The sequence below is a fragment of the Phoxinus phoxinus genome, assembly GCF_949152265.1.
Source record: "Phoxinus phoxinus genome assembly, chromosome: 11".
NCBI lineage: Eukaryota > Metazoa > Chordata > Actinopteri > Cypriniformes > Leuciscidae > Phoxinus > Phoxinus phoxinus.
In genome coordinates this window covers 33,966,170-33,982,178 of record NC_136886.1, presented here as the reverse complement: position 1 = coordinate 33,982,178, position 16,009 = coordinate 33,966,170, and the positions used below count along the sequence as shown (strand labels likewise).

The window sequence follows — 16,009 nt, the reverse complement described above, 5'->3', positions numbered from 1 at the left end:
GTGCGGCGATCGTTTCCGCAACCTGCTGTGCTGTAAACGCTGAATTAAAGTGACAGCGCATGCATGGATCGTGGTCAGAATGAACACAGATTGACATGAAAATTTAGTAATTTCATCAAAAATGCATTTAATTAAATACTACTATTTTTCACAGTCATTTTTTTTACTTTAAAACCGGGATAAAGCAAGGAAAACTACAATTTACCTCAACAAGGCGACATAATGAACAACACTCGTCTCATTCGTGGAGGTGGAAAAACAAGTTCTTTGTGACATCCAAGATTTATTGTATTAAAATTTAAATGCAAAAGAAAAGGCATGAAACTCAGATTTTTTTGTGTCAATTTTAAGTTTTAATTTAAAATGTTTGCGATTTTAATATAAGTAGGCCTACAGTAAATGGTTAAATATTTTATAAGTACACTTGCTTGAGCAACTTAATATATAATCTATATATAAGTAATGCATTTAATAATACGTTGTTTAAATTGTGTTTAAACGTGAATACGTCTGATAAAGAGTGTATAGGCTACAGGTGAAACTCGAAAAATTAGAATGGCCTATCGTGCAAAAGTTCATTTATTTCAGTAATTCAACTTAAAAGGTGAAACTAATATAGACTCATTATATGCAAAGTGAGATATTTCAAGCCTTTGTTTGCTATAATTTTGATGATTATGGCTTACAGCTTATGAAAACCTATTCACAATATTCTAATTTTGAATTTGGGAATCGGGAACAAAGAGAATTGCACTGTTGACTAAACTTTTTTTAATAAAAGTTTTTGATAACTTTCTGAAAAAGTTTCTGAAATACAAATAGTGAGTAAATGTGTTTGTGGTACAGCCGCGGATCAGTTGCGCACTGCAAACGCAGTGTATGTGAAAGCAGCGCGTGCTGCTCCTGCACCGCATACACACACCGCATACACACACGTATGTGTGAAACGGGCGTAACTATTGATACTTTTGGCCAGTAACCACAATAGCTACTGCATAGCAAAACTAAAATCCACTAAAACATCTCAGAAACACCTTAGCATTTTGCACTGTCAAAAACTATTCATCATTTCTTCAGAAATTGTCATAATCATAATCTGTTGTTTTGCATAATAAGGCAAATATATATGTGTGTAAACTATGTTGACTAAAATAAAGAGTATATTTCTGTAGAAGAGGAAGGACAGGCGTGAGGTGAAGGCGACATCACACACTGTCTGTAATTAGAACGATAAACACCTTCATATTTCATGCATTTATTTTCAGACGCATGCTTTAAAAAGAAAAGAAGCTCAGTGGGTAGAGAGGATAAAAGATAACTAGTAGGCCTAGACTCCCTCCGCCTGCACATCAGGGCAAATGTGAGCTTAGAGAGAAGTTACATACGCTTATGTCATCTGAGACTCTTTTTAGAAGGCCACTTTCCTCATCGCAGAGACTTGCCAAAAATATGATCGTATTCAAGGTCAATTTATGGCTTGAGATTTCTGCCAAATTCTGCTTAACGGGTCGCATGCATGAAAGAGACGGCGCTGACATCGCTCTTCGTCTCATCCATGACACATTCACTGAAGCTTTACAGTTCTGTCACTCAAAATGATTTGTGTCTTAAGTAACTTTTCCGAGCAGCTCTTTGTCATTCGTTTGATCAAAACCGTAAAGACAGTAACTGTTACAATTTAAAGGATAATTCCGGTATTTAACACCTTGAGTCTATATTGTAGTTTGTTTTGGATGAACAAGAGTGGTGGACAACATTTTTTTGACAATGGTTCCTCTCTCGAGTTTTTGACTATGAAAGAATTGGCCATGGACCCATTTAACATTGGAGTCAATGGGCATGTCCGAAAATGTCATTAAAACAGCCTTTAACATTAGTTTTCAAAACTGTGCAACTCACCGAGTGATTAGTGATGTTAGTTGATGTTCCAGAAACAAAAAGTGTTGCGAAATACAGTTTCTGTCGTGTTTTATTCGTCATTTTGTAAAATCCCATTGAATTCTGTTGAAGGACTGAGTGCTCGAAAATGACGAATAAAACACGACAGAAACTGTATTTCGCAACACTTTTTGTTTCTGGAACATCAACTAACATCACTAATCACTCGGTGAGTTGCACAGTTTTGTAAACTAACATTATTGGCTGTTTTAATGACATTTTCGGACATGCACATTGACTCCAATGTTAAATGGGTCCATGGCCAATTCTTTTATAGTCAAAAACTCGAGAGAGGAACCATTGTCAAAAAAATGTTGTCCATCACTATATATAGACAATATAGACAATATAGACTCAAGGTGTTAAATACCGGAATTATCCTTTAACTCTTTCCCGTCCAGCAACATAAAAAGTTGCAAGCCACCGCCAGCATTTTTGATCATTTCCACTAAACTTTGATGTCCTCCCCAGAATATTTTTTCTGTATGAATATCTGAACATGCAATATTATCAAAAGAAAGAACAGAGCATCTGTCTCATACAACAACAAAAAAAAATATTTTATTCTAGCTTCATGCATTCTTAAAGCTTGAATGTGGGTACGCTTCATGAAATAGCAAAAAATTTTGGAAAATCTTGTGTTTGTCAAAGACTTCGTCCGGACGCGATGATCAGAACACAGATGGAGTAAATCGAGTCCATCAACTCCTCAAAGCTTCACAGTCTTTCCTCTTTATGTGTTCAACAGTTCATTCAGTAACGATAGGCAGTTTTGATTTATATGCGGTTTCATGTTTGATGATCGAGTTGTTTTACATGTGCAATGTGCAATGCTTCTGTCGCTTGTTTCTGCTTCTTCTTCACCTGTGTTTTGATCAGGAGCTTCTCTACTCTTTCAGAAGATGCGTAATAGCGCCCCCTACCGTTTAATTGAGAAAATATGAATTACCGGACAATTCTGTCAATGGCGGAGAAAGAGTTAAAAACAGCCGTTTTCTATATGAATATACTTTAAAATCGAATTAATTCCTGTGATCAAAGCTGAATTTTCAGCATCATTACTCGTCTTCAGTGTCACATGATCCTTCAGAAATCACTATAATATGTTGATTTGATGCTCAATTTTTATCAAATAAATTTAATAATGAATATATATATATAGAAAGTTCAAATGAACAGGTTTGCATGCAGGAATAAATTATATTTTACTGTATTTTTGATCAAATAAATGCAGCCTTGGTGATTAGAAGAGATTTTTAAAAACTTTTAAAATCTTAATTATTTCCAACTTTTGACCGGTAGTGTTTATAGAGAAGTCTCTCGATACAAACTTGATATTGTTTTTTAATATCATAGACATCGAAATATACCTTGGATGTAATGTAAGTCGATTTGTATGAAAGCGTCCCATAGTGAAAAAAACCTATACCATAATGCATTTAAAATATATTTATTTCATACTAAGTATACTACAAATACATTAACATATTTCCTGAAATATCGCTTGAGACTTACTGATATAAATATTATAATTAAACTTTATTTCGAGTACCTCTTTATTGCACAATGCACATGTCTTAATATTAAGCCTAAAGTGGGTTTAATATCACTATTAGTAAGGATATAATTATTTCTGTATAATATCAGTCTTTAAATGGAAGATATTTAAAGTATACTTGCGATAGTCCACTTTAGCACAATCAAATATACTTAATTATGTCTTTAGTCGGACCTCAGCACTTTTTCTAGATAACTAAAGTGCATTAAGCACAACATTAGTTGTTCCAATTTAGCAGATTTTAAGTATACTAATTTATTATGCCAACAGTACAATAGCAGGGTATTTATATTAAGTACATGAATATGTAAATGTAGTATACTGAGCATAAAATAAATGTATTTCAAATACATTTTAGTATATTTATTTCTCACTATCAAGTGCATAAACATAGGCCCGATTTGGAGGTCAGGTTTGCTCCAGTAATGCGAAAGCATCGTCGATCACGATCAGGCGTGTGAGATTGATGTCGTGTTGATCTGTTCATGTTGTGCAGGTCAATCTGAAGGAACAGGGCCAGCTGATCCGTCAGGATGAGTTCCTGTTGACCTTCAGGAAGAAGAAATGCTACCGTCACATTTTTCTCTTCCAAGATCTCATACTCTTCAGCAAGACACGCAGAACCGACATCGGGAATGACACGTACATCTACAAACAATCCTTCAAGGTAAACCACCACGCGAGCCGTCCGTCAGGTCCAGCTCTTTGTGTCTCGGACCTTGACGTCTCTTCTGTCCTCTCTCAGACCTCAGACGTCGGCATGACCCACAACTCTGGTGATAGCGGCCTGTGTTTCGAGATCTGGTTTCGGAGAAGGAAGTCACAGGACACATATGTACTTCAGGCACAGAGTCGAGAAGTGAAGGAAAACTGGACCAGAGACCTGGAGAGGATCCTGTGGGAACAAGCCGTTCACAACCGAGGTGAGCAGAACAATGATATTCAATTATAATGGCATATATTTAGAAACTTCTGGTATAGTATTGATACAGTAAGCATGAATGATGGATATGAGGCAGAAGTGTGAATTAAATTAAGAAGAGTTTAAAGGTAGTCCGAGATTGCTCTATTTTATTTGAGTTCAGGTTGTGCTACACTGCTTAATTTTAAAGAGTTTGACAAAATTAGTCATTAAAACTTGAACCTGTGATTAGATGTGATTGCTTTCATTCCCCCCCCCCCCCCCCCCCCCCCCCAATCCATTGAAAAAATACTTTTTGGGAAATCCAAACCTCTTCATTTAAAAGTGAGTTTTAAATCTGTAAAAGGATTACAGTAAATCTAAGTCTACTGTAAAACCTTGATTTAATGTGTGTTTAAGATGAGTTCTCATTGATTTATGATTATAAAAAATTCAAACTTGAAACCTAAGAGTCAGTAATGTGAATGTCCAAGAACTGCTGAGACGTGATCTTGTATATTGAGGAATGTGAGAAAGATAAACGACAGAAGCTGAACTCCTCCGCACAGCTGCATTTATTCCTGACTCTTACCTCGGTCCTCCAAGCACATTTCCCGATAATAGTCCTTTAGATGTTTTGCATCTGTATTTTTCCTTGTGTTTTCCGTGTAGATGTGCGGCAATAAAGATCAGGCAAGGCAAGGCAAGGCAAGGCAAGGCAAGGCAAGGCAAGGCAAGTTTATTTATATAGCACATTTCATACACAGTGGGAATTCAAAGTGCTTTACATAGAAGAAATTAAAATAATTACATAGATAATAAAAGAAATAAGAATAATTAAAACAGTTTAGAAAATAAAATACAGTGCAAACAGTCAGACGAACAGTGGCACAGTGCTCATTCAGTAAATGCAAAGCTAAACAGTGGTAATTCAAAGTGCTTTACATAGAAGAAATTAAAATAATCAAAAGAAATAAGAATAATTAAAAACGTGTCTGAGATGGAAGTGATTGAGCAGGTTTGCGGTGCCACTGGACCTACAATCCAGGGACGTCCTCTACTGGGGTGGTGTCTTTCACCAGTATAGCCCAATGGGCCCCCATAGAGCACGTTTCACTTTTGCTGTTTTAAACAAACAGCGAACCTCTATACTCTCCATAGTATAGCTAATCTTCACTCGCCTCGTCGGAGTGAAGCTCTCCCGTTCCCCTTCAAAATCTCTTCCAATCAGACAGCCCTGATAATTAATAAAATCTTCCTGAATCACAGTTTGGAAAAAAAAAAAAAAAAAAAAAATACAGTGCAAACAGTTGGACGTATTTTATATCAACCGGTAGCTATTATAGATCTTTCTTTTAAAAGGATCTTCTTACGACTTACATGTATCAACTTTCTATTCTCTTTCAATCTTTTTACGACTTACCATCTATCAACTTTCTATTCTCTTTCAATCTTCTTACGACTTACCATCTATCAACTTTCTTTACTCTTTCAATCTTTTTACGACTTACCATCTATCAACTTTCTATTCTCTTTCAATCTTTTTACGACTTACCATCTATCAACTTTCTTTACTCTTTCAATCTTTTTACGACTTACCATCTATCAACTTTCTATTCTCTTTCAATCTTCTTACGACTTACCATCTATCAACTTTCTTTACTCTTTCAATCTTTTTACGACTTACCATCTATCAACTTTCTATTCTCTTTCAATCTTCTTACGACTTACCATCTATCAACTTTCTTTACTCTTTCAATCTTTTTACGACTTACCATCTATCAACTTTCTATTCTCTTTCAATCTTCTTACGACTTACCATCTATCAACTTTCTATTCTCTTTCAATCTTCTTACGACTTACCATCTATCAACTTTCTATTCTCTTTCAATCTTCTTACGACTTACCATCTATCAACTTTCTATTCTCTTTCAATCTTCTTACGACTTACCATCTATCAACTTTCTTTACTCTTTCAATCTTTTTACGACTTACCATCTATCAACTTTCTATTCTCTTTCAATCTTTTTACGACTTACCATCTATCAACTTTCTTTACTCTTTCAATCTTTTTACGACTTACCATCTATCAACTTTCTATTCTCTTTCAATCTTCTTACGACTTACCATCTATCAACTTTCTTTACTCTTTCAATCTTTTTACGACTTACCATCTATCAACTTTCTATTCTCTTTCAATCTTTTTACGACTTACCATCTATCAACTTTCTATTCTCTTTCAATCTTCTTACGACTTACCATCTATCAACTTTCTATTCTCTTTCAATCTTCTTACGACTTACCATCTATCAACTTTCTTTACTCTTTCAATCTTTTTACGACTTACCATCTATCAACTTTCTATTCTCTTTCAATCTTTTTACGACTTACCATCTATCAACTTTCTATTCTCTTTCAATCTTTTTACGACTTACCATCTATCAACTTTCTATTCTCTTTCAATCTTTTTACGACTTACCATCTATCAACTTTCTTTACTCTTTCAATCTTTTTACGACTTACCATCTATCAACTTTCTATTCTCTTTCAATCTTCTTACGACTTACCATCTATCAACTTTCTTTACTCTTTCAATCTTTTTACGACTTACCATCTATCAACTTTCTATTCTCTTTCAATCTTTTTACGACTTACCATCTATCAACTTTCTATTCTCTTTCAATCTTCTTACGACTTACCATCTATCAACTTTCTATTCTCTTTCAATCTTCTTACGACTTACCATCTATCAACTTTCTATTCTCTTTCAATCTTCTTACGACTTACCATCTATCAACTTTCTATTCTCTTTCAATCTTTTTACGACTTACCATCTATCAACTTTCTTTACTCTTTCAATCTTTTTACGACTTACCATCTATCAACTTTCTATTCTCTTTCAATCTTCTTACGACTTACCATCTATCAACTTTCTTTACTCTTTCAATCTTTTTACGACTTACCATCTATCAACTTTCTATTCTCTTTCAATCTTTTTACGACTTACCATCTATCAACTTTCTATTCTCTTTCAATCTTCTTACGACTTACCATCTATCAACTTTCTATTCTCTTTCAATCTTCTTACGACTTACCATCTATCAACTTTCTATTCTCTTTCAATCTTCTTACGACTTACCATCTATCAACTTTCTATTCTCTTTCAATCTTCTTACGACTTACCATCTATCAACTTTCTATTCTCTTTCAATCTTCTTACGACTTACCATCTATCAACTTTCTATTCTCTTTCAATCTTCTTACGACTTACCATCTATCAACTTTCTTTACTCTTTCAATCTTTTTACGACTTACCATCTATCAACTTTCTATTCTCTTTCAATCTTCTTACGACTTACCATCTATCAACTTTCTATTCTCTTTCAATCTTCTTACGACTTACCATCTATCAACTTTCTATTCTCTTTCAATCTTCTTACGACTTACCATCTATCAACTTTCTATCAGCAGAAATCTATCTATATATGCAGCACCGTATGAATGAAACATTTTCAGCAGTTTCACTGTAAACCAAGTCGTCATTTTTTTAGATAAATTGATAAATGTATAATATAAATCAATCTAAAAGATAAATATTCTGAATGTTATGATCCAATCTGACTTCTGACCTGTAACGCTGAATCATAATCATACACTGTTCATTGGCCAGAGGAGAACTGAGCGTTTCTTTCTCCATTCTGTCACTGATTGAGTTTTAGTTACTTGTCTCTGTCGCCTTTGGCTTTTGGCTTCATTAGTTGGGGAGATTTAATTTAATATTCAACAATATTACAGATCTGCCTGCATTGACACCGTCATATGAGAACTGAACTGAGCTGGACGAAGACATCACGGTTTTCTCCAGAGCGGCTATATATATAAATGAACTAAATTAATAACTTTTTTACAACAAAACTGAATCATCACTGAACTTTCCTAAGCAGGACTGTGATGCTATTTTCTTCTAGAAACAAACTTTGTTGCATTATTTTCCTGTAATCTCTGTAAAGCTGCTTTGAAAGCGCTGTATAAGTAAAAGTAACTTGACTTGACAATCACAAAACATCACATAATTCATCAAATAAATTGATAATGCTCACTGATTTTGTGTTGTAGATTTCCCTCCAAATGTACTTAACTGCTCAATGCTCACCAAGGCTGCATTTATTTGCTCAAAATATAAATATAAATAGCAATATAATTGCAAATTAAAATGTCCAGCATCATTTAATCACAAAACATCACAGCATCACAGTTTAATTTCCAGCATCATTACTCCGGTCTTCAGTGTCACATGATCCTTCCAATATGATGATTTGCTGCTTAAGAAACATTTCTGATTATTATCAGTGTTGAAAACAGTTGCGCTGCTTCATATTTTTGTGGAAGGCGTGATTTTCTTTTATGAATAGAACGTTTTAAACCATTATAAATGTATGTACTGTGTTGAATCAATTTAATGCTACCTTGCTCAATAAAAAATATGAATTTCTATACCCAAACTTTTGAGCAGTAGTGTAATTTAAAACAAATGATCAAAAAGGGTTTTCTTACCTTAAGGGGTTTGTTGCAACCTGCTGCTGTTTGGTATGGTAATAAACTAAGATGATTTATATCTTAAAACATTGTGGCCTGGTTCGACAGACAGTGTTTAGATTAAAGGATTAGTTCACTTTTTAAAAAACTTTTGCTGATAATTTACTCACCCCCATGTCATCCAAGATGTCCATGTCTTTCTTTCTTCAGTCGAAAAGCAATTAAAGTTTTTGATGAAAACATTCTAGGATTTTTCTCCATATAATGGACTTTATTTATTTACGGGTATTATTATAACCGTGACTTTTTTTACGCGGTTCGCCCGTTCGTCCACACGGAAACGCAGTATCAGGTCACTGAAACCGAACATTTTCGAAAACCCCTGCCAGGGTGAGGATTTTCAGAAACGCCGGTTGCAGTGTTGTCGTGTAGACAGTAAAACCGGAGTTTTTGCCTTGCGACGTCAAAGTGTGCGCCGTTATCCGCTGTGTTTGACATCAGATTGTGCGCCGCTGACGGCTTCTGATTGGCCAACGTGGCTTTACGGTTAGGGTTATATCGCCGCCTGCTGGTGTGGAATGCTCTTGACGGCGCTTGATAGCGTGTTTTTGCGTTTTCATGTAGACGGAGACTTTATCAAAAACGCAGGAGGAAAAACTCCGGTTATAAAAATACCCGTGTCCGTGTGGACATGGCCTAAGTCAAACGCCGTTAACAAAAAAATAATAATTTATAAATATAAAATACATGCATATAATATAGTAAAAAAAAAAACACATACCTCCGTTTGCTGTAAAACCTTATTGGGCACAGCCGACATTTTCAGAAAACGGCGATCTCCTTGCTGGGAGGGTTTGAAATCATCGTTGAAAAAGTGATCACTGCACACTCTCTTACATATTAGAGCATGTTCAGGTGTGTTGATATCCAAGTGCAGCGCGAGCAGCCACAGTTTCAATCGCTCAGGATTGTGTATACATAGTTCCCACCATAGACATGTATAAAGGCTAGATGGCTCAAGGCGGAGTCAGCTGTGTCGTCAACTTGGCGGCCATCTTAGGTCAGGAGACTGCGCTGCTGCTCCCTGCTACTGTGGACGGAAGGTGAGTGACAAATGCTCGTAACTTGCTGAATTCTTGACGGATTTACAAACGGTTTGGTTTATTACAAACCTTATTAACGTGGCTATGATTTGTGCTGATGCCGATGTTTAAATTGTAGCTTCACGTTTTGAATGTATGCAGTATGCAGTTAAATAGCCGCATCCCTGACGTTTATGACACACCAAGCCGTTTGAAAATCGGTTGAAAATTGAGCAAGATATAGTTATTTCAGCACTACATGCACAATAGACTTTAATGTTATAACTGGACGAGCGGACCTGTCCTAAGATGGCCGCCGTGTGACGTCGTCGGGTCCCATTGGCTCTCAGCGCCGGTAAGCCATCTAGCCTTTATACATGTCTATGGTTCCCACAGGCCAATTAATGTCACATGACCTCCCCGGAGACGCCATCTTTGATGGCATAAGCTGCATACTGTCTATGATAAGCTGCTGTGTTTACAAAGTTTTACAAGCAAATTTCGAATATTTCTTTCTGTTTATAATGTTACGAAAACCATGAAGTGACAGAGATTATAAAGAGACTCTATTAACACAAGACAGAGAGAGGTACAATGCGAAAATTTCAGTCATAAATGGTGTGGATCTGTATGCACCAAAGGAAGCACTGCATGAGCACTTATTATGCAGCTTTGCCGCAGATAACGTTACAGTATTATCATGTGGACCATTATCTGGTATTGGCTAGGAGTTTTTACACATGTGAGCAATTCCGAGCCTGGAAATTTACTGGAGGCGTACAATCAGTTTGCCGAGGGTTGGGTTGGGTTGGGTTGGGTTGGGGACGTTTGCTCTAGTGCAATCAATGGAAAAGTAGTCATCATAGCGAAGATATGTAGCATGATGCTAGACTATCTGTCTATTAAAAAGCCATAGCCTGCACAACTTAATTCCTATGTTCCCCTTAAAACAGTCATCGGTGCTTTCTGTAACTTGCATGTACTTATTTGTACACTGAAGAATAGGGGTGGAAAGGTACATGTATTCGTATTGAACCGAAACGGTACGGAGTCCTACGGACGTCACTGTATAAAAATAAATAAAACTTGCGTGCAAATTAATAAATAAAATGCGGAACTGCTTTATATGCGGGTTCATATATGTAACACTATATTGGATCCGTGCGTCAGGTCTTAAAGTAACAGCAGCATAATAAACCTGCCGTCAAATTATGAGATAATAAGAATATATAAATACAGTATATATATAGCAGTTTTTCCCCATGGTATCATTGTCACAATTGTGGTCAGTGAAAATTTACTTTGGAAAACCACTAGCCACAGTACCTGGTGAGCAAAAAGAGTTCATGTCAAGCCTAATAACATCATAACCTGTGCTGATCTTCACACAGAGATCCGGATGCAGGAGAGGGTGTTCATGGGAATCGGACATAAACCCTTCATGGATATCCAGCCCAGTGAGATGGCCATCAACGACCGAGCCATCAACTGTGCTCTGACAGGACGAGGTGACGCACCAGTCATTAGGGGCTTTCGCACCGGAGGAACCTTTTCATAGTTCCTAGAACTATTGGCGGAAGTACATGGATTTTGGCCTGTTCGCACCGAACGATTTTAGTTCTAGGAACTCTTTTGAAGGAACTAATTTACTCCTACTTCAGAGTCGGGTCTAAACCAGCACTATAGGAACTATCACTGACGTTAGTGAACGTTGATTGACCGAACGCACGCGAAACACCAGCACCCGCCATATTTAAAAAGGCTGTAAACACCATAGATATACATAATAAAGGCTAGATGTCTCATCCGCGCTGCTGGCCAATGGAGGTCGACGTCCGCACCTGGCGGCCATCTTGTCACAGTCAGCTCGCTCACTCGTAACATTGTGTTTTAATGGTGCATATACTTTTTAAATAACCATAACTTACTCTATTTTCTACCGATTTTCAAACGGGTTGGTTTGTTATAAACGTCAGAGATGTAGTTATGACACTGCATACTTATAAATAATTATAATATTATATATTTCAACATGTTCAAGCATCCAGAATTATAGCCACGTTAATAACATTTGTAAAAAAAAAAAACGTTTGTAAATCCGTCAAGATTTCAGCGAGATAAGAGTATTTGTGTTCGTGCAGATCACTCGCCTTACATCAGGAACCACCGAGCCCGCCAGAAAGCTTGCCTGTGACAAGATGGCCGCCGGTGATGACGTTAGAGACTCCGCCGTAAGACATCTAGCCTTTATTATGTATATCTATGGTAAACATACAGATTATAGCCTATATATTTACTCCAGAAACTAACTCTACGAACATGGAAAACAGTGAAAGATGGGCATCTTAATCTTTACGCTGAGGAGAAAATCCAACGCAACTTTGACGGGACTAAGAGAAACATGATTAACTTATGTGTTTCTGCTCAGATAGCGACACTGGACATCAACCACACGGCATATGCGAATAACTTTTCATTACTGTCTACTTTCTATGTACAACAGTTCTATCTAATAACGTATTAGACAGGACTGTTATAGACAGATCGCAAACAAATGAACATGGAGAATGCGAGCGCTGTGTGCTCATTCTATGGTGTTCTCAGCGCCGTCAAAATAAAGGTCCGCCTCGCCGTCAAAATAAAAGTCCGCCTCGCCGTCAAAATAAAAGTCGGCTTACGTCACTTTAGAGTTCCTACTGGCGGTGCGAATGCAACCAGGAAAAAGTTCCTAGGGGAACCATTAGTTCTCGGGGAACCACCGTGGTGGCTAACTGGTGCGAACGCCCCTATAGTTAAACTCTGACCATAACCCAGCTTTGACTAGCCTTATTTAGCTCTGTGTAATATTCCAGGTGTCCCTGTTCTCCGGTTGAACTCCGTTGGCTCGGCCAGCTGTACGTCCTCCTCTGGGAGCCACTCGTCCTCCTCCTCTGGCTGGGGATCCCCATCTCCCGTGGGCCGTCCTGGGAGTGGAGATGTTGTCCGGTACGTACACGGGACTTCAGGGATCCTGGAGGAAGATGATTTAGACCAGGAGAGTGGAAACCAGAGTGCACTTGGTACGTCCTACTTCACAATGTCTGTTTTGAAAGTAGTTCACTCAAAATATTATATGCAATGTCTTAAATTTGTGATCACTAGAAGTGCCATTTAAAATGTACCTTGTTTCATAATACATATTTTAGTCTTAAAAATGTCCTCCATCTTTCCTTTCTCCCATTCATTCATCCATCCATCTGTCTCTGTCTGTCCATCTATCCATCCATCCAACCTTCCTTCCTTACTTCCCTAATCCCATTCATCCTTTATCCCATCCTTCCATCATCCACCCTTCCTTCCTTCCTTCCTTCCTTCCTTCCTTCCTTCCTTCCTTCCTTCCTTCCTTCCTTCCTTCCTTCCTTCCTTCCTTTCTCCCATCCATCCATCCATACATACATACATCTATTAATCCATCCATCCATCCATCCATCCATCCATCCATCCATCCATACATACATACATCTATACATCTATTAATCCATCCATCCATCCATCCAAGTGACCAATAGTTTTATTTATTTATTCACGTCAGATAATGGAATAAAAAATGATTGCACGCAGCCACCCTTGACCAAGATTTTCTGTCATTTACATTTATGCATTTGGCAGATGCTTTTATCCAAAGCGACTTACATTGCATTTCAAGGTACACATTCACATTCTGATCAGTTCTTGCTTTCCCTGGGAATCAAACCCATGATGACCTTGACATTTCAAGCGCCAACGCTCTACTGTTTGAGCTACAGGAAAGCTATGAACTTATTCATATTGTCAGCTGTGAACTTAATGAAAAGGATGTATATGTTCTGTCAAAAAAAAAAATCAATACTCAGGAGCACATATTGAAATATATATATGCGGTATATATTTCCAACAGCATGTTTTAATGTGTTGTGTTTCAGTGGAGAGTTCAGAGTCCTCAGGAGAAAGTGTGAGTTGCTTCAGCAGTTCTGGCCACAGCTGCCCATCTGTGATTGGTGGAGACTGTGAACACGCCCCCTCCCAGGTGCCTGTCATTGGCCCAAAAAAACAGGAATGCAACGTTGAACCCACTAACCTAGCAGGCCAAACCAGGGACCAGCCATGCTCTAACGTACGGGCCTACAATATTCATCTGCTTTGCTATTGTTTTAACATCAGCATTGTGAATTTTGTTAAACATTGCCGTTTTTGACACAATCATCAAGCTATTTTATAGATATTATTCAGCTGTGTTGATTATTCTGGTAATTAATATTTTCATTTCCTCTTTGTTCTTCACAGGTTCAAGGGACAAGCATCATAGGAAAGTCCACTGAAGTATAGCCCATCATGTATGTTTATACTGTAATCATGCATTTTACCTTATCATGCATTATATCACTATCAATCCTGTGGAACTCTAAAATAAAGTTTATTTTTATTTATTTATTTTGGTGGGACTGAGTAACATTGGTTCATTCAACTAACTCTTAATGTTTAAACCTACAAACCTGTGTTTTACTGTTTTTTCTTTTTTACTCATTTTTCTGTTTCTAATTAGCTTTGTTGTAGAGGCAATAAAACATAAACAGATGTGTAATCTTTAAAGAAAATTGCTTTGATAAAATAAATGTCTGGTCTTCATGAAATAATGTGAATGGCTCTAAGTGAATTGTTTTATAACAAGAAAGTGATGAATCCAGTTAGTGTGACATATCAGCTGCAGAAATAGACAGACATGTTGTGACAGCAAAGCAAGCGTTTCCTAAAATACTATCTTACATCTTACAAACATTTGCCTTGAGCTACCAATTGTCAGTGTGTCACACAAGCAGTCGCTGGAATGCGTCCAATTTCTGACAAAAGCACAAATAACTAAGATACATCTCTGAACAAATGGATACAAGTGGATATAAATCAAACAGATTAAAGGATAAACTAAATACTTAAATATATGATGGAGGTTATATGCATGAAATGAAAATTCTGTCATCATATACTCACCTTTTTAAGTTGTTTCAAACCTGTATGAATGTCTTTCTTCTGCTGAACACAAAAGAAAAGAGATATTTTGAAGAATGTTGGTAACCAGACAGTTGATGGACCCCATTGACTTCCATTGTAGGAAAAAAATACTATGGAAGTCAATGGGGAAGATAGGCCTATAGAATATATATTTTCAAAATATCTATTTTCTTTTGTGTTAAGCAGAAGAAAGAAATTCATACAGATTTGAAACAACATAAAAGGGATTAAATGATGACATAATTTTACATTTTAAGTGAACTATTCCTTTAATAAAGAGAAAAAGCATATGCATAAGAAAATATGAATGAAGAAAATCATCATCACAAGCATTGACTGTTTGGATACACCAAGTAGCAAAAAGAATCAAACTTATTCTGTAAACTTTGAATGAAAGTGAACTAATCACATTGAAAAATAGAGCAACTCTATTGCAAAACATCCTGTGTAAACCACAGAAGAAATATGTTGGAATAGACCTGTGTCTGTTTGATCTCAAGATGTCACATTCCTTCATTCTTACTGGTGTTTGTGCTGCTGCTGCTGCTTGCCCACCAACATGATGTCATTTCCCTGATGATGTTCGTATTACAGGACTGTTTTTTTTTTGTTTTTTTTTGTTAAAGAGATTTAAAAAAAAGAAAAGAAAAAAGAACCTAGCAGGATGGAAAGTGAGACCAGAGAAATGCATCCTAAATTAAAAAAGGAAAAACTGAAGAAACACCCGATATAATGTTTAATTAATCCGATTTACATTGTAAGTTTTTCATTGTAGCAGCAAGAGACATGACAAAACGAACCAAAGCAGAACACATATTTAACATTCACTTTATTGTGATTAAAGTTGATTATTTTTTATTAAAGTTGAAAAATAATATTATTTAAATTAAAAACGATACAATAGTGAGGTTAATAGTATACAGAAGGAGTGAGCTGTATGTACAGGTAGGCCTATGTGTGTTACTGTCC

The 16,009-nt window shown here is 36.6% G+C and overlaps 1 protein-coding gene across 2 annotated transcripts in view; it reads left to right on the top strand.

Moving 5' to 3' along the window:
• The window catches only part of quob (quattro b), a 53,992-nt gene extending 39,323 nt beyond the window's left edge, over positions 1 to 14,669 (top strand). For both annotated transcript variants that reach the window (XM_079627920.1, XM_079627921.1), the window contains exons 18-23: positions 3,993 to 4,163; positions 4,242 to 4,419; positions 11,407 to 11,523; positions 12,868 to 13,074; positions 13,957 to 14,147; positions 14,318 to 14,669. In XM_079627920.1, the coding sequence (XP_079484046.1) occupies positions 3,993 to 4,163; positions 4,242 to 4,419; positions 11,407 to 11,523; positions 12,868 to 13,074; positions 13,957 to 14,147; positions 14,318 to 14,359 (906 nt within the window). In that variant the 3' untranslated portion in view covers positions 14,360 to 14,669. The remainder of the gene's footprint in view (positions 1 to 3,992; positions 4,164 to 4,241; positions 4,420 to 11,406; positions 11,524 to 12,867; positions 13,075 to 13,956; positions 14,148 to 14,317) is intronic.
• The last annotated feature ends 1,340 nt before the right edge of the window (positions 14,670 to 16,009 follow it).